Raw genomic sequence first — 27841 nt, forward strand, 5'->3', positions numbered from 1 at the left:
GGGGGGCTCTACTCATGAATATTGGGGAATTAATGTGTGCAGTCAGGCCGGGAGGGGGGAGGCTGGGACAAAGGGAGACAGGAGGATAGAGAGCGAACTGAGGAGGGAGGGAGGGAGGGAGAGAGGGAGGGGGGGAGCAGATGTCGTCAGAGGCCTGGCTGTGCGCAGGCTCCGTGCGCGCTGGGCTTGGATGCATATTGATTGGAAAACAACGGGCTGTGGGAGGACAGATCAGGGAGGCTGCGGGCTAACGGGTGAGGGAAGGGACACGGACCGAACCACACCACCACGCTGCCATCTTTACCACCCCGTGTTATTTCCCCTATTCCTCTATTTTCTCCATTTCACCCTGGAATGACTGGAACCGCCGCTGCTCGTCCGTCGCTGCGAAAGAGGGATTAGACTCAAGATCCCGATCGCCTGAGAAGCTCCTCCATCACCAAGCCTCAGCACCCAGCGGCTCGTCCACTGCAGGTAATCCGTCTTCTCTGTGCCTGTCACCGGCTGCACACGCCTCCGCGCCCGCGCCCGCTCCCGAGCCCTGACCCTTCTCTGAGGTCCTCGCAGTGCATCATCTTCCCTCCATCCTTCCTCCTCCTTGTAACCATGGTTTCCTCCGTCCATTCCATCCTCTCCTTCCTCGCAGCTCTTGTCTCCCTCCCCCACTCTCCTCCTTGTTCTTCCTCTGATGAGCTGATAACATGCGCTTGCTGATTGAATGATCTCCATTTCCGCCATGGACGCTTGAATATTGATGTGCGTAAAATGCGCCTCACGTATATTTGTGGGACAAACCCCTCAACGATGTCACTGTTATTCCCCCCCCCCAGTAGTGACTCTGAGTCATCCAATGGCTGTGACTGATGGGAATGATCAATTCAATTCATATTCCTGATCCCCACCAGGCTGGGTTATAATAAATATTCTATTATTGCTTTTATCTAAAATACTAAATAAACCATCACGTTAACAATGGACAGTCTGTACGTGATAAGCTTGAGGGTGAATAAGTGGAACAATGTGCTTCGGATATTAGCAGTGGAATTGTTGGTCAGTTTGTTGCTGGATCGCATGTGCTCCCATTGGCTCCGTTACATTAAATGACCTCTGATGAGCTCTTGTGATTGGCTCTTTTGCCTTACCTGAGGGGGATGCACCTGAGACCAGCACCACTTTCAGTGAAGGTCAGATACCCCCCCAAAAAAGAACACCTCCACACCTTCCACTCTGCGGTCCTCTTTAATGCAGATGCTGTGATTTCACGTTTCATTTTCCATTGGAACGAAAATGTTGCACCGCGTCCATTTTGCTAAATGGATCCAGCAGTAAATAGAAAGACCACAGCATGACTGGAAAGTGCTATGGGCATGTTTCCAACATGTGAAGCAGCAGTGCATCAGGACCTCCTGCAAAGAGACCCAGTGGCAAGGTTGTCAGCTCCTGATTTCCATGCTGACATTGAAGACCAGAGCTCCTTCAGTCAAAGATCTTGAGAGTCACCCCTTGCCAGCCACTGTCACATAATGGAGGCGGGGGGATAATTAATTGATCCGCTATTAAATTAGAAAAACTGTGACTTTATCTAACATTGAATTCAGTGGAAAACAAAACGTAAATAAAAACACACTGAGGGACACAGACAGAGACAAGCTATAAAGAGAGAGAAGGGATGCAATTGTGCAAAACAATATCCGGCTGCAGACAGAGCAGCACTCTGCTGAGTGGCATGCTTGGGGGGGGGGGGAAGAGGCTTGCACAAGCTGGTTTTGAAATGGACTCCTATGTACTCACCCACTTAGACCAGGCCACAGGAGGAAATGTAGGCCCTACTACTGTAATTACACTGCGTCAGACAGCCTCACTTAAAAGTCTAACTGCAGCATTAAGTCCACCATTGACTGATCCTCCTGCAGGACTACACCCTTTCAATATTATATGAAATTTCATACAATTTTCAAAAAACGAATGGCCCTCACTAGCACCAGGGGAGGTTCCCAGTACTTTATATGGTCTGTAGACTGTACATTTGAGCTGACATGATCTTATAGTTGGTGTGATTTTCTCTCTCTTAATATGTTCAACTTTAAAGATAATTAAATGAAGTACAGTTGTATAAAAAATTCATTTAGTTTTCACATGTTAAAGAAAATGGATGAGTTGAAAAGGAAACAAGGAATGCTATACTGTTGTGCCCAATAATCAGACGCAACATTCAAACTACTAGTTTTAACCAATAAGCTGTTTTGAATCATCAATATTGTAATTAAAACTTATTTTGTATTTAATCTTTTATTTTCCATGGTCTTCATGACTTGACCAAGTCAAAAAATGGTTGTAATATTATGGCTGATATCATAATCTTTAATATTAATAAAAAAACACAGAGACTTCTTGGTATGTGAGAACACTGTTCGTCCCAGTAGAACCACTGATGTATAACTCACACATGCCAACAACAACATACCCTGCTCCAATCGATTGAAGAATGGAAGGGTTTAAGTCTGTATATATATTACTTTGGGGTTAACTATTAGTATTACAAAAATATATCATACACATTAGGATTTGGTGAATATGTCTTGGATAATTCAGGAAACCATATTCATTTCATGAAAACCTAAAAATTATTTGTAAAGTGCATGAACTCTCCCCCCTCTGTGGGACAGACAAAAGGCTTCAAACTCTTAAAAAAACTATAACTACTGAACGGAGGAAATTGATCACTTAGGGACTTAGACTTCAAAAGAAATTCAAAAGGGAATATTGTAATATACCTTATCCTGTCAGCACCAAGATTTGACTACATTCTCCTCCATGGTTCACCAAGCTGCCCCAGTAACAAACAGACAACTGAATGCACAAGGGATGTAATAAAATGAAAGTAAAAGACCCAATATATGACCATTGATCTCTCTGTTTGATTCTGTATTTAATCCAAGATTAAATATTTTGAATTATGTCTGTTTCTGAACACTGAAGTTCGTGAGAAGGGATGAGCTGTAAAATGTATCCATGTTTAAATCTGACATGTTTGCATTGACAATGATAGTTGACTCTCAGAGCAGCAGTATAATTATCTATCACAATTTATGACGCCATTTAGCCATTGGCCCGCACTATACTATAATCTCACTGTGTTACATGATGTGCCTTGACAAATCGTCCTGTAATTTTATGTCCCAGGAACTTGGTAACCTCATCTCTGAAATCCCATGGAGTCAGTTAATTAACTGTGGGTTACCAGTAAAGCCAACTGGTTTGGTTCCCTTTGGGGCCTGGTCCCCTTCTGGCACATGAACCTCCATCTCCTCTTTGTCTAGACAACATGGTGCCATTTCTGATGAGGTGAGTCCGCCATGATTTAGGAGACGCCAGATAAATCCTTCTGGGTTATTAGTAAATCTCGCAGATGGGGACAGAATAAAATAATGAGAGATTTTCTGTGCTTTGACTGATCGGGTGTTCAAACATGTCCTGCAGCAGTGGTCTTTGAGAGAATGCTAAAGAAACACAGAGCATCAGTTTCCTGAGGATCAAACCCTTCTCTGTGTCTGTTTCACGCAGGGCTTGGACATCAACCTGACAGGCGACATCATGGAAGCCCCTCTTGTGTGTTTAGATGAGGAGTTTGAGGATCTGCGGCCGTGTCGAATGGACGAACTGGACAATCCAGACCTGGACAATCCAGAACTGGACTACTCCTCTTACTCCACCACCACCACCGTCCCACTGGCCACCATCACCCGGGAAGACTTCTCAGAGTTGGAGAACTTCTCTGAGATGATGAGCTTCAAGTCGATGGAGGACCTGGTCAACGAGTTCGACGAGAAGCTCAATGTCTGCTTCCACAATTACAACACCAAGACGGAGGTCCTGGCACCCATACGCAACCAGTCACACAGCCAGGAGGATGAGGAGCAGCTTCAGGATGAAGAGTGAGTGACTAATGTTAATATTGTTTAATAAGAAAATTGTTTACTGGAACTCTCAGCCCATCAGCAGCCATCTGCTAATATGTGATTTCCATCCTGCAGTGATGGGCTGTCATAGAGACATCAGAATTAATATGAACTGGTACTTTTAACTCTTAAAAACTATTTTAAAGCGTTTGTAACCTCTACTTTGGAGTTTTTATTTACTTGTATTTATAGCACTTGGCTGTTGAACAGAGACAAGTCAAACAGAGTTTTACATCATGGGGACTAAAATGGACAGGTCGCCATTGTATAGTATTGATAATTATTTATCAATTTTATTTTATTTTTGAACATGAGGCAATTATCAATATCATTGTTATCATGTTTACATGACGTTCTCGATGGAAGGCAGAAATTAAGTGAGTTCAGTCAGATCTCTACAACAGCTTCCATAACATCTTTAATCTGCAGAAGGAGGATAGCACAAATAAAAAGGAAAAAGCAACAAGGAAAAAATACAATAAAGACAATCAAGTATGAGACAAAGAAACAAATGAAATAATTAACAGAATTGCAAGGAACAATAAAGTATTGTTAAGTGGGCGGGGGGGGGGGGGGGTGCTGGAAGCTGCAAAGTTAGAAATAAGTAACAACAGTGTTCATGGAAAGTATTGTTGTGCAATAGTGCTTAAAAAGAGTTACCATAGAATGGTGTGCCTTTAGGCACTCAATAAATTTGGTTATCAAATTTAAAATGTAAAACATTAATATTTAAAATATTAATATTAAATCATAACTTTAATTGGTTAAAGTTATCGCGGGGCACCACCCTTCATAGAAGGGAAAAGATAGCCAATTTATTGATTAAGATCAGTCTCATTTAGATCTAGTTAAATTAGAAATCTCAATATTTTACCATTACAGATTATATAATGAACAATGAAGGTTATGGAGTTCTTAGCATATTGGCAAGATTCACTTATGCAATATTAATGACAGAACATTTGTGAAAGAAGAACATTTATTATTAACATAATAAAGTATAAAAACACAAGTTACTAAACAATCAAACTAACTAACTAGGAGGTGTGTGAGTGTGTGTGTGAATGTAAATTAGCATGCTTTAAAGAATGCTCCCTAAAGGCCAAATTATACTTGTGTTGCACGGACGCACGCATGCACGCAAGACACGCAACACGCCCCTTTCGAGCCCTCTGGCGGCTTGCGTGCGTCCGCCAATTTTTCTAACTATACGACAAAACGACGCGGGCCTCACGCAGCCCGCAAGGCTTGTGATTGGTCGGCTGACTACATCCCGTCCGGAGTCTAGTTTCCGGTTTCATGCCCCACAATACGCGGAAATCACGGAAGATTTAGAAGAACGAATATGGACCAAATAGAAGAGCACTTGGCAGAAGAGATCCGAAGGTATGACCACTTGTATAACCCGTCACTGACTGGCCGATTTGTCCGCCAGATATAGGCTATGAGGAGCCGGAGTGGCGATGTAAATAAACATTCGACGAAGAAGAAGACGTCTCTTCTTTGTGTGTTTTGTTTTCGAAAAAAAAAGTTACTCCGCCTAGTGTTCTGGCGGTGAATTGCGTTGCACGTTTAGGAAGCATAAACCAAAACGGATCCGTCGATGCAGCTGCGTGGCCTTCCCGGTTGCAGAAGCAGGACTATAATTAGGCCTTAAGATAAGAGCCCCCCCCCCCCCCCTTCTTCTGAGGTTGCCTCACGGCACAGGGGGAAGGTTTAACTAGGTGAGATGCTATGCGTGTCTGTGTGGATGTTAATCAGATAATGATAGTCAGGGACAAAGCCTGTGGCGAGCCTAACTATTAACCTTCCTTTAACTTATGCCTACAACGTCAGAGCATATATCAAACTTATAAGCACACACCGATCAAATAAACAGTCTTGCTTAGCGTAGTATAATTATCAAGCCCAGATTATGTTACCAGTCCGAGGGAAAGAGGAAAAGAAGTTGCTGTTCAGTTTGCAGTTCTGTGACGTCTCCTGGCTTTGTGGTCGTAGATTTCTGCATTCGCGATTCTGTCGAGCCGTGTGCTAAGATGCCGGTTGAAGTTTTCCTGCAGGACATCGTGTCGCTACGAGGAGTTTGGTAGAGCTTGAAGGGCGAGGAGAGTTCCTTGAAGAGTGTGGGCAGGGGAGCTGCACCTCTGACCTCCAGTTGTGGGTTGGATAGAGAAGGAAGCTGGATCAGCCAGGCCCCCCCCCTTGGCGATGTAGGAGAAGAGAGGCTGGACAGTCTGCTGGCCTTCGAAGGATTGTAGAAAGAGAGAAAGATCTTGGGGAGACCTCTCCTTATATTGGCCCCGGTGACCTCACAGGTCTTGGACCAGAGTGACCAATAGGAGTTGACCCTGGTGGCTCTTGACACCTTTGTGTGATATTGCCCAGACCCCAGGACATGCAGCATCCTGTTACACTCTCTGGGAGACTGAGTTCCTTGATTTTCAAAGATCAATGGAACCTGTTGCATCTTGGGGAATTGAGTCCACTCCAGCACATGCGGCATGTTGGTTACAAGTTTGACTGAAAGAAGGCCTGTGGTTTGCACAAAAACCATGTCCCAACAGTATCTAAAGTCATTTTCAGCTGCATTGTTTTATCGACTGCAGATTTGTTCTATGTTTCTATTACTGTTAAACTCATAATATCCTACTATAGATTATTATAACCACAAATATGGTGACAAGATGAAATACCACAGCCAGTCTCTCAGCACACACTAGAGCAGAAGCTTCCGGCCATTTATGTAAATCACACTTGTACAGTCATTATGCTGTTGCTCTCACAGCCGAAGTCAAGGCCTAAACAGTGGCTCGGCAGCCGGGCACGGCACACATGACGACAACCAGTGTGTGTCCTAACACAGACCGCAGCATCCCAAACAAGCAGTCAATCAGGGGCCTGACCCCCCCATCCAACAGTCAGGCTGCGTGCTGAATTATTCAAAGGGCAGCGTTGCATGCCTCAGTTGGCTTTGGCTCTGTGGGTCCGTCTCTGTCTCTCCACCAGCTGACTGCCACTTCCTCCACAGCTTCTTCTTCTTTTTTTTAAACACAGGAGTCCTCACACTGTGAATAGGAATCAGGCTAAAAATATCCTGAACGTAGGTGTAGCGGGAGAGAGCATGGAGGGGGATCACATGATTCTTCAGACATTGTTCAATCACCTGTATTTATGCTTTGGACGATTATTAAGGACACAGGACTGTGGGTGGATGGTGTTTGATGGTACTACACTAATCTGAATGTTATTACCTTGAATAAAATCCTAATGCTTTGCACTGATTGGTTATGGCACACATGAGGAAAGCAGCGTACATATATTCAGGTCAAAAATACCATCTCCAATCTATTGAGTCCATTAACAATGTCTCATTGCTTATGTTTTTTCCCTAACAATTCTCCTCAATAATCATCAATTGAAGTCCCTAACCATCCATTCACCTCAGTGCCACTCAGACATAGAATACAAGCGGCAATAAATAGAAAGTGATGCAGTTCTGAAGCTCCAACACTGAAAATATCTCTTTTCTTTCTGATTTAAAACCAAGAAAAACTAAGATCCACAAAATTCTCTCGACACTAAATCTGCTGCTTGGTTGAAAACAGATTGTCACAAATTTAATCCCAATCCCTTAAATTAACTGATACAATACAGAGAAATTGGAGAGAATATGAAACAGCATGATTCCTCCTCTGTGGCTTAGGGCCAACAACACAGCAGGTTGATGTTGAAACATGGGGATCCAGTTCATGTCGGCCAGAGACCACGCCCCTGTTTTACGTAGCCAGCATGTGCTGGTCATGTGATGGTGTGGTTGTTTTTCACTCTGGTATTTTTGATTCATTTGATGTCATTGTTCATTTGACAGAAAATATTCAAGATTCAAGAATGCAATCTTTCAGGGTGCAGGCAAAACAAATCTATGAAAGTGTCATCCTCAAATCATCACCAGTTATATAGATTTACCACATTTATGAATTTACAAAATATGCAAATAAGAAATAAAACAACTTAAAAATATAAGCTAAGCAAATCAAATGAAACAAAATTATTGAATTAAATATGAGTAAATGCAAGGCAACAAGGGTGCAAATAGCATGACCTTTGGAAAGAAAAAAATACTCCTAGCTCTAACAACATATTTGAGTTTTTCTCCTGTGGTGTTATCCAAGTATATCAATCAATCAATCAATCAAATTGTATTTGTATAGCCCATATTCACAAATTACAATTCATCTCATAGGGTAAGGAAAAACTACAAAAAAAACCTTTTAACAGGGTAAAAATATGTAGAAACCTCAGGGAGAGCCACATGTGAGGGATCCCTCTCCCAGGACGGACAGAAGTGCAATAGATGCCACGTGCAGGAGAACATCATCAATAATCAAAGTCTCTAGCAGCATTTGATGAGGGTAGACATCCCGAAGGACAACCCCAACATGACAAGCCAAGCAGTCCCGCTGCAAGCACAGTCCATGCTCAGCAACCATCTAGACCACGATCCACCATCCAGACCAGACGCCACTCCAGTCCTCAATCACCGTCCACCGCCGCCCACCAGGAGGACCCATCACAAGCTACCACCGCGGTCCTGGTCCACCGCCCATGCCCAATGCCAACGCGACACAGGGTCTGCCACCAGCACCACGATCAGCCCACATGACTCAGAATCCGCCACACTGGATCCAACACCGCGACCCCCGGTGCGCGATCCACAAACCGCAATCCATGGTGCGGCCACAGAGGCCCTGGATCTGCGGGTGATAAAGCAAAGGGATTCCGGGGAAGGGGGATAGGGATGGAGAAGAGGAAGGAGAAGCTGGAAAGAGAAGCTCCGTGTGTCATGTGTCATAAAATAGAACAAGTAACGTTCTGGCGCACTAATTAGCTCTAACTATAAGTTTATCAAAAAGGAAGGTTTTGAGCCTACTCTTAAACGAACAGATGGTGACTGCCTCCTGAACTGAAAGTGGTAGATTATTCCACAGCCGAGGGGCTTGATGGCTAAAAGCTCTGGCTCCTACTCTACTTTTAGAGAATTTAGGGACGACAAGTAGGCTTGAATTCTGGGAGCGGAGTGGGTTTATAAGGTATTAACAGCTCTTTAAGGTATAAAGGCGCTATATTATTAAGGGCCTTGAAGGTGAGGAGGAGAATTTTAAATTCTATTCTAGATTTAACTGGAAGCGTGGCCAGTGTAGCGATGCTAATATTGGAGAAATGTGCTCTCTTCTCTTTGTTCTCGTCAGGACACGTGCTGCGGCATTTTGGACAAGCTGTAGAGTCTTTAACAACTTACTGCTGGAGCCTGATAATAATGAATTACAATAGTCCAGTCTCGATGTAACAAAGGCGTGGACTAGTTTTTCTGCATCTTTTTGTGAAAGGACATGTCTAATTTTTGAAATATTACGCAAGTGGAAAAAAGCGGTCCTAGAAATTTGTTTTAAGTGATTATTAAAGGATAAATCAGGATCGAAGATCACTCCCAAGTTCCATTGGTAACCCTAACCCTAACCCTGTTTCATTGGAAGCAAGGGCAATGTCGTCTAGCGCAGCTATATCATTAGATAATGCATCTCTAAGGTGTTTGGGGCCAAGTATTATAACCTCTGTTTTGTCTGAGTTTAATAAGAGAAAATTGCGAGTTCTTCCAGGTTTTTATGTCCTTGAGACATGTTCGAAGTTTAGTTAATTGATTACTTTGTTCGGGTTTTATTGACAAATATAACTGGGTGTCATCCGCATAGCAGTGGTATAGGCTGCATCAACTATTGTTCAGAAAGTTCACCGCACCATGCTGAGCTCTTACTTCTTCCTTGGGTCCAGTTCATCCCACAGCAGCTGAGGTTTAATCTGCAGAATGTGCTGCTCTGTTCCGATGAAGCCTCCGTCTGCTTCTGTTCCTCTAATGGTTTGGCTCATTATTTAGCTGTAGGATGAAGCTCTGACCACATCTGTCTGTCTTGCTTAATAACTTGTCTTTCTCTCACCACTCTGACAGAACTACATAGTTGTGCTTCCTGCAGTGCAGAATATGCCTAATAATATAGTAACACTTTGTTCCAACACTACTGTTGTACTGACAGAGGGTTCATCAACTAATGTTGTTGTTCCTTCTCAGAGCTGTTGAATTAATCTGCAACGTTTCATATACCTCTGAAAATGTATGTTTTCTATGAGCCCTACATGATTTTACAGTTTTTGTTATTTTAGCCCTGGTCAATGTTTTTCACTGGACTATACATTTCAAGAATATCTGGAATTTTTGAATATTGTCTTGTTCTAAAACAATTCAACATGAGATTAATATGTATCTGTCGTAATGTACATGTAGATACGTACAGGTATGTAGTCAGCTGCTGGTTAGCTTAGCATCAAGACTTTGAACTCTAAAGGGCTACATTTTCAATAACTTGTATCCAGTGTGCTAAAGACAGAGATGGTTCGCAAATTACATCAAACATAAAAATTGGTAAACAGTGTAGTTCAGTATTTAGAAGGTTTATTTCATGATCAACGTTTATTGTTAAGTTTTGCTAAGGGTTACGTAATAAACGCTGACCCTGTTTATGTGCTGGCGCTCACATCCGTGGCACACAGACATGGCTGGTGAGGTAAGCTGTGAACTCAATAGCGTCCACTGTGTGATGGGGTGTGGGCAGTGCCACTGGGAGCAGGGCAGCAGCCCTGGAACAACCTCTGCAGAGACACAAAGGCTCTGAGACAAAGGAGACTTCTCTTCCAGTTCTGTTTCTGTCCTGCTCAGACAGACACTTGCTCCGGGCGCAGCCAAGAGACCAGCAGCACGATGATGTGAGAAGCTAAATCTCTGCTCAGGAAATCTTTTAACGAGTAGTAAGCCGTGCTTTATTTTCTGTTGTGCATTGTTCCTCTGCAGCCTCCAGCTCGGCACATTGACCAGCATCAGTGACTTATCTCATTGAAATATTGACTGAGTTGCAGGCTGCTGAAGACGGGTCTGAGTAAACCGCCTTTACAAGCTGGCAGATAAAACAACACACCAAATCCTTGTCTAATGCTGTTATATAACTGTGTAACTACACCATGTGTGGATACAGCAGCTTAACATCATAGATGGCCTTTTAAAGCTAAGGGCATGAACCAGGTTTTTGTTTTTTTGTTTCTTGTTGATAATTGTGTTACCTGAAAGTTACTCACATGTGTGCATCTCTGTTTTGTGATTTGACAGTGTGTGGGATGCTCTAACTGACAATTACATCTCCACCTGGGACGGCCCGGATTCAGAGGGACTCAACGGCAACCTTTCTGACCAGGAGGTAAACGGCATCCACATCTGTCTTTACATGCTTATAGGGAACGGCGATTAGGTTTTCATTCCTTTTTTGAAAAGTAATTTTAATTTATTTTCTGTAACTTTTATTTATTTTCTTTTGCTGAGAAATCTTTTTTTTTAAATATTGTCTTATTGAAATGTTCTTCCCTCTTCCTCTTTATAGCTGATTTATAGTTGGTCTACATTTTATTCACCTGTCCTCAGGAGCAGTTTATTACCATTGCAAATTCACAGTTTAGTTAGCATGAATCTGTGCCTCAGAAGAATGAACCATGAATGGACATGTTGTGCTGCAGTGAGAGTGATTCGATTCAACCTATAACTAGAGGTCTGAGCCAGGAAACCGACTCACAGCCCCAGAACGGGGCATGTTTGTTCTTATCTCTTATTCCAGTGCGGCTACAGATAGTTGCAATAATGTTCTGTTGTCAGCATTTTAAATCATGATCCTCACACACATTATTCTTTAGTCCCTTGACATGGTTTTAGATTTCTGTAAATGTGTTGTGGAGGAATACTGAGCTGCTGACTGGCTTGTTCGCTTTGAGGCTTAATCTTGTGCTGACACGTGAAGACCATGCCTGAGCAATCCTGACGGCTCTGCCATTCAGCGGAGCTCCCCCCCCCACTTCCTTAATTGGCTGTCACATAGATCTGGACAGCAGCTCTTAGCACTCAAGGCCGCGTATGGGCTGGTCAAGGCCTGAGCAGACATTTCGTCCCAGAGGGAGAGGCTTGCTGTGAGAATGCACCATAGTACTCATATTCTGTTCTTGTATTGTGTATTAGATTCTCCCTTTATTTTCAAAGTAAACCTTTTCTTGTGGTCATTTGGTTTGTAGGTCAAGCAGTTTTATCTTCTTCTTTAAATAGGTTCACACGTTCTGTCCTGAGCTGCCTGTTCTAATGAGGTTAATCTATTTATTTTAAACAAATCCACATTATATTTCTTTCTGCTGTAAGCTGTGAATTCTTTAGCAAACAGCAAATGACAAATCTGTCATGTACTATCCCACTGTATCAAATTACATTTTTTATTATTATTATTTATTTATTACTTTTATTATTCCTACAAGCTTTGGTACAACTCCTCAACAAGGAAGATGTAAATGAGTTAAATCTACAATAAAAATTACAATAAAATAATATTAACATAGTCACAATATATGAATGAAACATGAAAATGTGCAAAAAGTAGAAAAAAAAGTAAATTAACAGTGATTTAACACTAAATGAATTGTGAGTAGTGCAGACTTTGGGCTGTAAAAGTGGGATGCAGTAATTGAGCAGCTGCTGCACAAGAGCTGTTCACCTGTTAATTCAAAGTTCAGTGAAGCTTGAGTCAATACAAACAAACTGGAGAATCAAATTACATTGCCGTTGACATGATCGATACGATCACATACGTTGATGAGTCCGAGCCACTGCTAAACAATATTAGTCACCCAATTGAACCTATTGCGTGTCCAAATCGCATCAAACACCACAACACACTCCCTTGGGCCAACAATACACATATCAAGTGTGAAGCTGATAATATGAACAGTTGTGTTCCACATTCAGACGGGACAGAGATTTCTTGAATCATTAGATAGATGTGGCAAACTGAAAGAGAATTGTAAAGTGGGTCAACAGTAAGTTAACAGTGTAGCAGAGCACTGATGTAGAAGTGCAGCAAGAGGAGGAACTGATGGTCACAGGAAGGAGGACCCACATGATCACTGAACCTCTGGCTAACAGAGAAGAGGTTGCGAGACGTTGTCCATGAAGGAGAGAAGTAATGACAGCATCCTCCTCTCTGTGGCTACACACACAGGACTGAGCTGCTCCTCTGCATCACTTTGTTGTGTCTGGTGTCGTCTGCCACTCTGAGGCCACTGCCAGCAGCCCACAGCTTAGAACATGGCACTGGTCACCACAGACACATAAAACCTCTGCAGCATGACACTGCAGACGATGAAGGACTGACTCTGACTTACTGACATGAAGTTCAAGGTGTTGAGTCAATAATAAGCAGGAAAGATAACTGTGGGCATGCAAAGAAAAGTCAGTTAACAGCTCCTTGAAGTTGTAATTGGGCACAAAGGTGCTTTAAGCCAAATGCTAACACCACATCCTATAACCACCATGACAAAAGGTGGGATAAAGGTAAATAGTGATGTTTAGCTGGTGTAATGTTCCATGTTGTTCATCTTTTAGTTAGCAAATGTTTTATTTTTTCATTTGCACTAAATAGGTGGATTGGAATGGCATTAGTTTTGCAGGAATTTGGTCAGATAGCAAAGTGACCTATTGACGATGATGATGGTGCTGGATTCATGTCAGAGTGTCACCTAATTGTTCCTGATTGGAGAGGGAAGAATTTGCAAGACATTTAACAATCGTTACAAATAAGGAAAAGTCAGGGATTCCCTAAAGTCAGAAAGATTCATCCTGTGGTACCATAAGGTTCAATAAACCAATTCCTGAATCCATCCAATAGTGCAGTTGTTGATATTTTTAAATCTGGACCAGCAAAGCCAACATTTCCCTCCCTATAGACACACTTCACGCTGCAATTATAAATTCACTATAAACTCACTCACTCATCACTCATCGTCATCCGCTTATCCGGGGTCGGGTCGCGGGGGGAGCAGCTCAAGCAGGGGGCCCAAGACTTCCCTTTCCCGGGCCACATTGACCAGCTCTGACGGGGGGATCCCGAGGCGTTCCCAGGCCAGTGTTGAGATATAATCTCTCCACCTAGTCCTGGGTCTTCCCCGAGGTCTCCTCCCCACTGGACGTGCCTGAAAAACCTCCCAAGGGAGGCGCCCAGTGGGCATCCTTACCAGATGCCGAACCACCTCAGCTGACTCCTTTCTAAGTAAAGGAGCAGCGGCTCTAATCCGAGTTCCGCACGGATGACTGAGCTTCTCACCCTATCCCTAAGGGAGACGCCAGCCACCCTTCTGAGAAAACTCATCTCGGCCGCTTGTACCCGCGATCTCGTCCTTTCGGTCATCACCCAGCCCTCATGACCATAGGTGAGGATAGGAACGAAGATCGACCGGTAGATCGAGAGCTTTGCCTTGCGACTCGGCTCTCTTTTCGTTACAACGGTGCGGTAAAGCGAACGCAATACCGCCCCCGCTGCTCCGATTCTCCGGCCAATCTCACGCTCCATAGTACCCTCACTCGCGAACAAGACCCCGAGGTACTTAAACTCCTTCACTTGGGCTAAGGACTCATTTCCTACCCGGAGTAAGCAATCCATCGGTTTCCTGCTAAGAGTCATGGCCTCAGATTTAGCGGTGCTGATCCTCATCCCAGCCGCTTCACACTCGGCCGCCAGCCAAACAGTGAGTGCTGAAGGTCACAAGCCGATGATCCAATGAGGACCACATCATCCGCAAAAAGCAGTGACAAGATCCTCAGACCACCGAACTGCAACCCCTCCCCACCATGACTACGTCTCGATATCCTGTCCATGTATATCACAAACAGGATTGGTGACAAGGCGCAGCCCTGGCGGAGACCAGCACCCACTGAGAACGAAACTGACTGGCTGCCGAGGACCCGAACACAGCTCTCGCTTTGGGAGTACAGAGATTGGATGGCCCTGAGGAGAGACCCCCTTACCCCATACTCCCGCAGCACCTCCCACAGTTTCTCCCGGGGGACCCGGTCATACGCCTTCTCCAGATCCACAAAACACAAGTGGACCGGATGGGCATACTCCCAGGCCCCCTCCAGGATCCTTGCGAGAGTGAAGAGCTGGTCCGTAGTTCCACGTCCGGGGCGAAAACCGCATTGTTCCTCTTCAATCTGAGGTTCGACGATCGGCCGAACCCTCCTTTCCAGCACCTTGGAGTAGACTTTACCAGGGAGGCTGAGAAGTGTGATACCCCGGTAATTGGTACACACTCTCTGGTCCCCCTTTTTGAACAGGGGAACCACCACCCCGGTTTGCCACTCCTTTGGCACTGTACCCGACTCCCACGCGATGTTGAATAGGCGTGTCAACCATGACAGCCCCTCAACACCCAGAGCCTTTAGCATTTCTGGCTGGATCTCATCAGATGTTTGACTACCTCAGTGACCTCCACCAGGGAAATTGACGACGAAACACCATCAACCTCGAGCTCTGCCTCCAACATAGAGGGCGTGTTATTCGGTTTCAGGAGCTCCTCAAAGTGTTCCTTCCAACGTCCGACAACCTCCTCAGTTGAGGTCAACAGAGTCCCATCCTTACTGTACACAGCTTGGATGGTTCCCCGTTTCCCCCTCCTGAGGTGCCGGATAGTCTTCCAGAAACACTTTGGTGCCGACCGAAAGTCCTTCTCCATGGCCTCTCCGAACTTCTCCCACACCCGCTGCTTAGCCTCCGACACGGTAGCAGCTGCAGCCCTTCGGGCCTGTCGGTACCCTGCAACAGAGTCCGGAGTCCTCCAGGATATCATATCCCGGAAGGCCTCCTTCTTCAATCGGACGGCTTCCCTGACCAACGGTGTCCACCACGGTGTCCGAGGGTTACCGCCCCTTGAGGAGCCTAAGACCCTGAGGGCACAGCTAGCCACCGCAGCTTCAGCAATGGAGGCTTTGAACACCGCCCACTCTGGCTCAATGCCCCCAACCTCCACAGGAATGCCAGAAAAACTCCGCCGGAGGTGTGAGTTGAAGATACCTAGGACGGGGGCCTCCTCCAGACGTTCCCAGTTCACCCGCACTACTCGTTTTGGCTTACCAGGTCTATCTGGAAATTTCCCCCATTCCCTGATCCAACTCACAACCAGATGGTGGTCGGTTGACAGTTCCGCCCCTCTCTTTACCCGAGTGTCCAAAACATGCGGCCTCAGATCAGATGACACAATCACAAAATCGATCATTGATCTTCGGCCTAGGGTACTCTGGTACCAGGTACACTTATGAGCACCCTTATGTTCGAACATGGTGTTTGTTATGGATAATCCATGACTAGCACAGAAGTCCAATAACAAACGACCGCTCGGGTTTAGATCAGGGAGGCCGTTCCTCCCCACCACGCCTCTCCAGGTGTCTCCATCGTTGCCCACGTGGGAGTTGAAGTCACCCAGCAGAACTACGGAGTCCCCTATTGGAGCCCCATACAGGACTCCATTCAGGGTCTCCAAGAAGGCTGAATACTCTGAGCTGCTGTTTGGTGCATACGCACAAACAACAGTCAGAGTTTCCCCCCTACAACCCTTAGGCGCAGGGAGGCGACCCTCTCGTCTACCGGGGTAAACTCCAACACCGCGGCGCTCAGCCGGGGATTTATGAGTATCCCCACACCCGCCCGGCGCCTCACGCCCTCGGCAACTCCGGAGAAGAATAGAGTCCAACCCTTATCCAGGAGTACGGTACCAGAGCTGAGACTGTGCGTGGAGGTAAGCCCCACCAGATCTAACTGATAGCGCTCCACCTCCCTCACAAGCTCCGGTTCCTTTCCCCACAGTGAGGTGACGTTCCACGTCCCCAGAGCCAGCTTCTGTCGCCCGGGTCTGGTCCGTCGAGACCCGTGACCTTCGCTGCCACCCATGTGGCTGCGCACCCGACCCCAACGGGTCTTCCCACAGGTGGTGGGCGCATGGGATGAAGAGAGGGGGGGGTGGCTCCGTGGCAAACCCGGCCACCAGGCGCTCGCCATCGAGCCCTCTGTCTGGGCCTAGCTCCAAAAGGGGGCCCCAGGCTTCCTCCGGGCCGGGTCACATCTCCTCTCCTTCCGTTATTCATTGAGGTTTTTTGAACCATTCTTAGTCTGGCCCCTCACCTGAGACCACTCTGCCATGAGAGACCCTACCAGGAGCACAAGGCTCCAGACAACACAGCCCTCAGGTTCATAGGGACACGCAAACCTCTCCACCACGATAAGGTGATGGTTCCAGGAGAAGTATAAACTGAAAAATACAAAACATTGCAAATAAGACCATAAATAAAGTATAAACTATTTAAACAAATGGAATCGTTGATTGCTTTCTAAAAAGCAATAATTAATAATGTAAAACCTTTCAAATTTTCAAACATGACACTTGCAATTAAGTCTGGTCCAAGACTGATCTCCATAACCCAGACACTGATCAAATAATTATGATGTATTTAGTTTAATATTCCAATGCAAAGTGGCAGCTACGAGTCTAGTTAGCCTAATTTTCTAAGTTAGGCCTTCTGAAGGTATTTCTTTCTCTGTTGACTGATTTCCATGTTGTGTCCTGCTATCTGCAGATTCACGAAAAAGAGGAGGAAGAGATGAATGAGAAGAATGACAACGCCAAATGCTTGAATGAAGAGCCTCTCATAACAGCTGATCAGGTGTGTGTGTGTGTGTGTGTCTGTTGTGGAGACTCTGTGGGGTTAGCAGATGTGTGTAGAGTGAAATGTGATAATGTAGAAGGGGGCGTGAATAGCTATATTTAGAAAAAAACTCCAAACCTCTCAGGTAACAAGGAGAAAATATGTCTAAATTGTCTCAATCTTGTATGGGCTGCTGTAAAGTAGGAGTTGTGGTAATTTAGATTTCTGGTGAAAGAAAGGCATTAACAAGGGTTTATCCATCGCAGAATAAAAGAAAGATCTGATCCTGGCATTGCTCTTGAGCTGGCAGACACCTGACTTAGTCATACTGTTAGAATAGTTGGAGACGTTCCAGTCACCCTCAAAAAATGCTTACACACTGCACCTCAACAGAGCCTGCCTGCTTTAGGGCCGATCACCATCACTTCTGTTTTATTTGCACTAAACATTAAAGGTTACTATTGCTCTTTTTCTGCAAGATTGTCTACTTAGACATGTGTATTAGAAACCTAACTGTAAAAAACAACCTGTCATTGTTGATTGTGGCCTTCACATTTTGATTGTTCTCTGAATTGCAACTGCACTTGCGCTCATCTGAGTGCCGATGGGCATGTTGGCATGTGGTCAGGAATATTGTTGTCCAACTGGAGCCGACCTCCGCTGCTACAGTGTGTCGACATAAATAATGGATTTAGGTACATGCATCCTTCAGGAGGAGACGTTTTGTATTTTACCAGCTCCATTTTACTGATAAATGACGGACATGCATGTGTGTGTTCTTACCGGTGTCTGCTCATCACTTTGCTGTCCGTCAACTCGTCTCTCTATATCTCTCCATCTAACTCTGTCGCTCTCTCTCTTCAAGGTAATTGAGGAGATAGTCGAGATGATGGAGAACTCTCCGGATCCTGGTGAAACAGAGGAGGAGGAGGATGAGGAGGAGAGCAGCCACTGCTCCTCCAGGACCAGCCCCTCTCTGCTGGAGGAGATCCGGCAGCTGTCCGAGGCCTCCAACAACAACTGCTCCTACGAAGGTGAAACTAGAAATAATCCATGTTAATTCTTTTGTTTAATTTATGCAACTTCCTAACTGACACTGGGGCAGCAGCTGTAGAGAGTACTTTGTTCACTCCGAGCACTTTTCCTGCTCCTGTAAAGCCAAATCTCCTTTGGTCCAAGAAACAGTTCATCAGTACAATTCAAGTACTGTCACTGAAACTCATCAAACAAGACCTTGCCACAGGCCGAACATAAAAAATGACATTTTCATGATTTATAGATTTTTATATTAAGACCCTTTACGATGACACACCAGCCCAGACTGTGGAGACATATGGAGCTTACGCTTCATGTGTCTGTAAATCCTTGTTTAGGGGGGAAAAGGTGAACTGAGCACCCTACACACACACACTGTTACGCACCTGGCCGCACAACAAAAAGACGGGAGACAACAGTTTCCCAATCCAAATAAGTATTTAATCAAACCAAACCAATCCAAGTGCTCAACTTATAATAAAAGTATGGGAAGTGGATGTCAGTAAGTCCGTATGGTGGAATGTGTATGCATGAGTGGATTATAGGTGTGTGTTGTTTCAACATAAGTGTTGAAAGGTGTGCATGGCTATGGAGCTGCAAAGAACAGAGAGGGAAGGACTGGGGAAGCAGACTCTTATAGGGCGTTGGCACCCGGGCCCAGGTGCACGCCAATCACTCCTAATGACCAATTAAGTAGGTCTCTGCTCCCCAGTCCAAGAAACAAATGGAAGACACAACATACAGGGAACCGTCACACCCCCCCCCCCCCCCCCCCATAAAGACGGAGTCCCAGAGGGATCACCGGCATCCCATTTAACATTAGATAAATATATACTATCTACTCTCTATCATACCCAACCTCTACTCCAATGGCCGCCTGCCCACTGTCACAGGCCTCCACCCCAGCGGTACCACGGAAGCACTTTAAGGGGTGCAAGACAGACAGAGGCAAAAAGGACCGACGGAGACCGGACCTCAGTCATGAGGAGCCCGTGACAGCGCATCGGCCACCACGTTCTCCGCCCCTTTAACATGACAAATGTCCAGGGCATAGGATTGCAGGAACAGTGACCATCTTATCAATCTCTGGTTTGGACACTGCAAAGAATGTAAAAAAGTCAGGGGGTTATGGTCTGTGTAAATAACCAGGGGGGTACTACCGCTAACATAAATCAAAATTTTAACCAATGGTACGTCCAGATAGGCATCAGCCTGCTGTACTGCAACCAGATCTGAACGGGGTATGGACAATGGAAAATCAGAAAGAGGTATCGAAAACTTTTCAGATACTTTTGTCTTAATTGAATCATTTAAATTAGATTTCTCTTTTAACTTAGCCATTGCACGGGTCACCGCACACGCTGTAAAAACCTCTGGGAAGTCATGTTCACATTCATCAGCTTCCTTTGTTACCAAGGGAACAGAGGTCACCACTGCCGGCGGCGGCGGGACCCCAGCGCAGACCTTAGCACCCCCCAGGTCGTTGCCCAGGATCAGCGTCACACCCGGAATAGGCAGTGCTGGGCGCACAGCGAGCTTTGCTTCTCCCTGGAACAGTTCACATTTTAGGACAACATTATGCAAGGGAACCAACAAAATATTCATGTCTTTGCCCCGGATAGGAACCTTATCACCAGTGTCAGAAACATTAGTCAAAGGGAGAACACCAGCTTGAATGAATGAATCAAAAGCCCCAGTGTCCCTCAAAATAGTTACCGGTACTTCTTCCCCACCCTGCACCAAAGACACGGTCCCCTGCATGATAAATGGACGGTAAGAATTCAGAGCTACAACCGATGTATCCTCATTGGAACCGAAAATAGGTGTAACACCAGTGGACACCGGACGAACTGGAGCTGCCGTAGCAACCCCTTTTGGTTCCCAATGACCCGCCTTAGGGGAATTTAATAAGAAGCAATCTTTTTTCCAGTGCCCCCATTTGTTACAGTGATGGCAAACCTTCCCCGAGTCACGCACATCCCTACTGTTGTTGGTGATGGCTCTGGAATCGACAGGCAGAGGTTTATTAAATCGGCCATGCGACTCACTGGCAGCAACATAATTGCCACCGCCCGCTCTAAACTCTCCACGGTGCGTTAAGACAAAGTCATCTGCGAGCGCCGCCGCATCTGCTGCGTTGCGTGCTTTCTGCTCACTGATATATGTTGCCACACGAGCTGGAACAGAATCTTTGAACTGCTCCAAAATCATCAAATCTTGTAAGCCTTCGAAATCTTCCACCTCCGAGGCGTTACACCAGCGGTTAAAGCTCGTCGTCAAATCACGTGCAAATTCCAAATGACTTTGTCTGTCATGTTTCTTCCAAAATCGAAACCGCTGCCTATACGCCTCAGGAACGAGCTCGTATGACTTCAGTACCACCACCTTAACACGGGCATACTCTTGACTGTCAGCCGCATTCATAGCCGAAAAAACCTCTTCCGCCCTGCCTGTTAAGACGCACTGCAGCATCAATGTGCGCGCCGAGTCAGGCCATTTACGCACATCTGCCACCCTCTCAAACATGGCAAAGAATGCCTCAGGATCACGTTCGGAAAACTTGGGCACCAGACGTAGAGTGCCACTAATGTCAAACCCCCCTGCAGACCGTTCTGCAGGTTCTGAAAACACTTGTGCAGCCGCTGAAATCTTACCATCCCCTATCAAGTCCAATCTATTTTGCTCTACCTGCAACTTAGCCTGTTCTGTCTGCTGTTTCATTTTTTCAATAGCATACTCACTATCTAGCCTAAGTTGTTCCTGATCAGTTTGTAATTTCGCTTGCAAAATGATTAACTCATTTTGTTGGTGGTCCCGATCAGTTTGTACTTTAGCTTGCAAAATGATTAATTCTTTTTGTTGGTGGTCCCGATCACTTTGTACTTTAGCTTGCAAAATGATTAATTCTTTTTGTTGGTCGAACGTCAACCCTGACATAGCTGCTGATGAAGGCACCGCCATTGCGGCACCTACTGCGGGAGAAAGAGACGCCTCCTCTTTCTTATCCCGTTCCTCAGTTGAAACCGCTATACCACATAGCTCTCTTTTCAAGACTTCCAACAATGTCTCCTTTAACCTTCTATCACTAGCTTCAATTTTCAATCCAAAACGATCTGCAATGTTCAGCAATTGGTCTTTGGTGCATTGATTTAAGCGCTCCACCGAGGGAGACTGAACAACGTCATCCACTGTCACCATCCTTGGTATTGTGCGCTTTAAGAGCCTCCTAGCTGGCAAACCAAACAAAAACAAACAAACAAAATACAATACAAGTGTCCCCCTAGCCTATATAAACCCCAGCTAACTCCACCCTCTTCGTGTGCCGGTTGCGGAGGATTTCTACGCACTGAAGGCCACCGCAAAGGCCTAGCTCATACCAAAGGGGAGGAAAGGCAACCAATAACTGGCGACCCGCATGCCCCCCTTAGCCGTGCCCCCGAGTCGAGATATTCAGTACGAACTTCTCGCTACTGCCACACCTGACGCACCTAGCCACCCCCTGGCCTAACCCAATGAGCTATTTTACCCAGGTAGCTAAGCGCACCTACACTCGAATCAACAAATACAAAAAATAAAACCAGCCAGGCAATTTTTGACGTCCCAAATGACGTTTACTTAGCTGCACAACTACCAGAAATAAACAACTCTCCAACCGCACAAAATGAACCAAACAGCTACCGTACTGTACTGAAATAACCAAACCTAATCAAATTAACTCAAATTTACACAGATTAATTCAACTCATAACAATTAACTGCATCTCCCCAAAGTCCGAATAACAACCTGTAACATTGCTTTGTCTACTCACCGGACTGTTGACCAAACAATGGAACGACGGAACCTCCCGGAAAGATTCCCAACTAACGTCACTCCATTCACAAATCCAATACAGGAGGGAGACTAAATTGACGCTCCAAACTCACTGTACAAACAAATTACCGGGAGACAACAGTTTCCCAATAAGTATTTAATCAAACCAAACCAATCCAAGTGCTCAACTTATAATAAAAGTATGGGATGTGGAAGTCAGTAAGTCCGTATGGTGGAGTGTGTATGCATGAGTGGATTATAGGTGTGTGTTGTTTCAACATAAGTGTTGAAAGGTGTGCATGGCTATGGAGCTGCAAAGAACAGAGAGGGAAGGACTGGGGAAGCAGACTCTTATATGGCGTTGGCACCCGGGCCCAGGTGCACGCCAATCACTCCTAATGACCAATTAAGTAGGTCTCTGCTCCCCAGTCCTAGAAACAAATGGAAGACACAACATACAGGGAACCGTCACAACACACACACACACACATTAGTTGTCTGATTTCAGCAGGACCATAGGTGAGAGTTCAAGACGACACGGTGTTCTCTGCCCTAAGGCCTCCCTTTGCTGAGCAGATTGGAGATCCATGTGGTGGGAGTGAACACTGCTGTGCATTGTTGCACGTATAGCTGTGTGAATAGATCCAGGTTGTTCATTTCTTCTCGACTCAAATAGCAGGGTATGCATTTTAAGGGGAGAAATGTCTTCAGTGATAAAATGAGCCAGTGTTTGGTTTATATCTTTACAGATCTTTTTTTTTTAAAGTAATGATATTGCCACAATGTAACGGAAACCAAAAGATTGCAGAAACCTGCAGTAAATATTATCTCTACTGATTTTGCAGTTCATTTGTATGGCACATTATCATAGACAAAGATCAGTCAATGTGCTTTATAGATAAAAAAGAAGCCTAAGAATCTATTGTTTAGCACTGTGTCTGAAAGTTTGGGTAGAGAAAAATACTTTTGCACAAACCAACAACCAACTGTCCTTCTCTCTGCATTCATCTGGTCTCCAGGCCTGAGCCTGATGTCAAGCTCAGCTCTGGTGGAGCTGCTGCACCGGGTGGAGGCTGCCATCTTGGAGTACTCCGAGGAGCTGGTCAGTAATCTGGCTCGGCGCGAGGAGCTGGAGTTCGAGAAAGAGGTGAAGAACACGTTCATCACGGCCCTGATGGAGGTGCAGAACAGGCAGAAGGAGCAGCGAGACAGCAGCAAACGTCGACGCCGGGACAAGGCCCTGAGCCTGCAGGGTGGAGGCACGCAGTCTGTGAACGTGGGGAACACAGGGAACACTGGGAACACAGGCTCCATGGGACGCACAGAGAAGACAGGGAGCATGCCTGTCAAGGTGAGAGGGAGGGAGGGACGGCCTTGTTTACTTCATACACTTAAATCATTAACATCTAATGAGTACATGTTTGTGCGCCATAATTGTTTGGCCTGTCACTCAAACTTTTCTTAACCTTGTACCCTCATCAGTTTTACTACATCAGAATTGATTATGCAAATAAGTATATTCTTGATTAGGTATGCTGATGAATATGGACATCCATATTTATCCAGTGTAAATCAGAGAAAGGTGAAACCACAGTGTGTTTGTGCTCTCCCCCCCCCCTGACTGTGATCATAATGGATCTCAGATCCATTAGCTGCTGAAGTATCTTCCAGGAAAGATCCTAAAGTGCAGTTGACCCATTGTTTTCATACAGTAAGAGCCCAGTTCAGTCTGCTCCTGTCCAGTAACAGAGAAACAGCCTAATGGATTTTCCCAGTATTGTATCTCAGGTGTCTCAGGCTGCAAGGATGATGTCAAGTGAATGTAAACATTACATAGTGATGCAGATTCAATGTAAACAACCAGGATCAGTGTATCTCATAGTGATTTAATGATAATTACTAACATGGTTTGTGTGATATGCTGAAAATGAAAAGTTGTATTAATCAATTAATTGTGTGTGTGTGTGTGTGTGTGTGTGTGTGTGTGTGTGTGTGTGTGTGTGTGTGTGTGTGTGTGTGTGTGTGTGTGTGTGTGTGTGTGTGTGTGTGTGTGTGTGTGTGTGTGTGTGTGTGTGTGTGTGTGTGTGTGTGTGTGTGTGTGTGTGTGTGTGTGTGTGTGTGTGTGTGTGCCTTGCAGCGTTTCAGCATGGAAGGACTGTCCAGCATCCTGCAGACTGGCATCAGACAGACGTTTGGAAGCACAGGCAACGATAAACAGGTAAGGTCAAAGGTCAAAACAAATGCCACCTACAATTACAAATCCATAAGGGGGGGACCCATAATTTCTCTGACACGCCCTGTACATTGTAGCCTGGTTACCTTTCAGTTCTGTGCTGCTTCTTGCACTTATGTATAGAAAAATATTGACACTGGACATTAGACAGCAGTTTTACAGGAGTACATTTGTAAGACTTTTATTTCATTAATTTCACATATTTCATATAATATAAAGTCATCAGAAAACCTGGTTGCAGTTTGACACGTATATGTAGAGACAAACTAGTAGTATTGGATTATTGTGAAGTTCTTTCGCCTGGGTGCTTTTCATGTGTGTTACAGCCGTGAGGTGACAACATGTATTTACAGTGTGGAGAGGCCCTCAATGTGTTGTACCAGCCGTGCTGATGGCTCATGCTTGGACCCTCTCAGGCTGTGGGCCCCAGAGCTGTTGCTGCAGCTTCACTGGCTTTGTTTACATCACTGCCTCAGCACAAGGCTCAGCTGAGGTCATATGATCGTCCTTCACTGTGTAATTTGATCTCTGCTGCTACTGTACGCAACAGCTCTGATATACTGCAAGAAATAGGCCTGTTGTCGCTAATATACTGTAAATGTCACACAGACGCTCACATGGCAGGTTGGAAGTGATTTGTTAGTTTAAAGTCATAGTTGTAAATATTGGTCTGCTTTGCTCCAGTTATCTTCTCAATAGGTTTGGGAGTGACTGCAGGTATTTTGTATTTACCCTTGTGTTTATATGTGATCACAGATTATAACGCATTATATAGTCCATTGACTTTAAAAGGACCTGTTCTGCATTTTGAGAAATATGCTTCCTCATCAAGCATTTGATGAAACTATCAACAGGAGCTAATTAGCTTAGTTTATAGACTGGAAACAGGAAAATGAAATGCATATATAGCGTGCTACTAGTCTCCACCACTTCTCAAGAGCTTTACATCACATTACACATTCACATTCATAGTGTTCTTATGTTTAGTATTCTAGACTGATCCATTCTGCTAGAGCCGGCCCAGCTTATAATTAAAGGACAGATTTGGGAGCAGTAACAATCTTTTAATCGGTGCATTTCCCAAAATGCAGAATTATATTACTGCTGATCTTTTGATTCAGAGCTGTGTCCTCACCAGTGACAGAAAAGCTGTCATCACAACCAGATGTTAACTTGAATGTCCCACTTTTGTTTTTAGTATCTGAACACAGTTATTCCATTTGAGAAGAAAGCCACCCTTCCATCTGTTGACGACCTGCAGATGCTCACAAAAAGTAAGTGTCCACAACTTTTCTATAAAACGGCAAATGAAAACAAAAGGGCAAATACATCCTGACCCTGTGTACGTCTTCCACCAGTTCTTTATGCCATGAAGGAGGACAGTGAGAAGGTGCCATCACTGCTAACTGACTACATATTGAAAGGTAAACGCAACAACACAACTGACTGCTGAAGATGAAGTCAACTTTAAAGTGACGTTGTCTACTCACACTGAGACCTAATGTTATTCTCCATTATTCTCTTACAGTCCTGTGTCCTACCTAAACCACCGGTATGCCAGGAGCCACAGTGTGACGGAGGGCCCCCCCCCCCCCCCCCCCGAGGGCCTTTCCAGACCCTCCTCACCTCTGGCCCAAGCTGCATGACCTCCCATCTTTGACCATTATCAACCACGGATCCTCACCATCGAAATCATCGTGTTCACCTCAACTATGACTACTGCCTTTGCTGAGCTCACCTTCTCCCTCCCTGCACATTTAAGTTCAGGCCAGACTGTAAAATGGCCGCCGTCTTAATACTTTAACAAGTGGGGCGGTAAGTCCAGTTTGAAAGGACTTCACTAACGGAGCATTAAATGCTGTTACTGACACAACACCACTCTGGTACAGGGATACATGTCATCACTGCTTTCTGTTCCTTAACCCCTTTAGATTTGTCTTCTTTCTTTCCTCTAACAGAATTTCAGTGTTGCCAAGTTTTACTCATCAACTGACGTCTTAACCACAGTCCATTGATGTGTTCTTTGATTCTGTTTCAGAAACAAAAAAGTGATTCATTTGAATACAAAAGCCATGCACCTTTTTTCTGCCGACTTAGTACTGTAGCTCCATGTGAATAAACAGAAACACACAACTATTACGGGTGCGGTGCATCACAAAGCTTTTTTTATTTCGTTGTTTCTTATACTTTGTTTCACTGTCTTATCTCCAGTGCTCTTATGACTTTTTACTAATTTCTTTTCATTTGTATCTCAATATTTGATATAAAGTCTGATTTTGTATTTGATTTACTGTCATGAGAGCGACAGTGCGCTGCGCACTCCACCCTTTGCAGCCACATGGAGGTGTATTCCTGAGTTATCATCCCCTGACGAGACGAGCTAATTTCAATGAAGGCGTGCATATTTGCATATTAGCATATTTAAGACTTCCTTTGCGCCATGTAGGTGAATGTTACATCCTTAATCGCAAATTCTAATAAACATTCTACCCGAATGCTGTGTGACATGTGCGTCTTTCTGTCTTTCCCCCTGTCAGGGAACTTCCTGTGAGGAATCATTTTTCATTTTTTACTTTTAGAATTTCTTCCTCTGACGATGCATCAGTTGAAAAACGTGCCGCACAACAACATACTGTATAATTATAATGTTGAGCTTGCAAATGTCCTCTTGTTCAAATGCTGTTGTTTCAAATGTATCTAAAGGCCCCATTCAGACATGTTTTAGAACATAAAATACTCAATTCTCTCTTTCATGTTTTTCCCACAACTCATCTGCATGTTTTTATCTCCTAAAATTCAGCTCATAGATACACATGCAAAACTGAAAGTTAAGGTTTCTGTACAGAAATATGACGTGAAACAGTTTCTAGTGTCAAACTCTGCACATGGTTCATTCTTCATTCACACTACCTTTCCGTCACTATGCAAAGTGCATATTGTCCTATCAACCTAAATGCACAGCTTCACCTTGAGGCAAAAGGAAGAAGGGTTAAAGAATAAGTATCAAAATAAAAGATGTCTCTGTAAAATCAGTTATGCTTCTTATCATACTCATTTTAATGCTTTATTGTGTTTTCCAGTAAGTCAAAGGTTTTGAATAATCACATTTTTATTTTATCATATCTTCTTCACAGAAGTATTATAATGTATACAATACTTGTAATAATCTACGATCATACGTATCTGTTGAATCAGTTT

General features: G+C 44.6%; 1 protein-coding gene across 2 annotated transcripts; it reads left to right on the forward strand.

The window, feature by feature from the left end:
- The first annotated feature begins 206 nt into the window (after positions 1 to 206).
- fez1 (fasciculation and elongation protein zeta 1 (zygin I)) lies at positions 207 to 27138 on the forward strand. Of its 2 annotated transcripts, XM_062405670.1 has the most exons (10): positions 207 to 474; positions 3565 to 3935; positions 11173 to 11260; positions 17497 to 17583; positions 18431 to 18599; positions 23430 to 23761; positions 24548 to 24628; positions 25842 to 25917; positions 26002 to 26067; positions 26172 to 27138. In XM_062405670.1, exons 2-10 carry the CDS (start codon positions 3595 to 3597, stop codon positions 26186 to 26188), a joined length of 1257 nt encoding a protein of 418 aa, XP_062261654.1. In that variant the 5' UTR covers positions 207 to 474; positions 3565 to 3594; the 3' UTR covers positions 26189 to 27138. The 2 variants fall into 2 exon arrangements, with proteins under 2 accessions (XP_062261654.1, XP_062261655.1); XM_062405671.1 differs by lacking the exon at positions 17497 to 17583.
- The last annotated feature ends 703 nt before the right edge of the window (positions 27139 to 27841 follow it).

This window comes from Platichthys flesus, chromosome 15 (genome assembly GCF_949316205.1).
Source record: "Platichthys flesus chromosome 15, fPlaFle2.1, whole genome shotgun sequence".
Taxonomy (NCBI): domain Eukaryota; kingdom Metazoa; phylum Chordata; class Actinopteri; order Pleuronectiformes; family Pleuronectidae; genus Platichthys; species Platichthys flesus.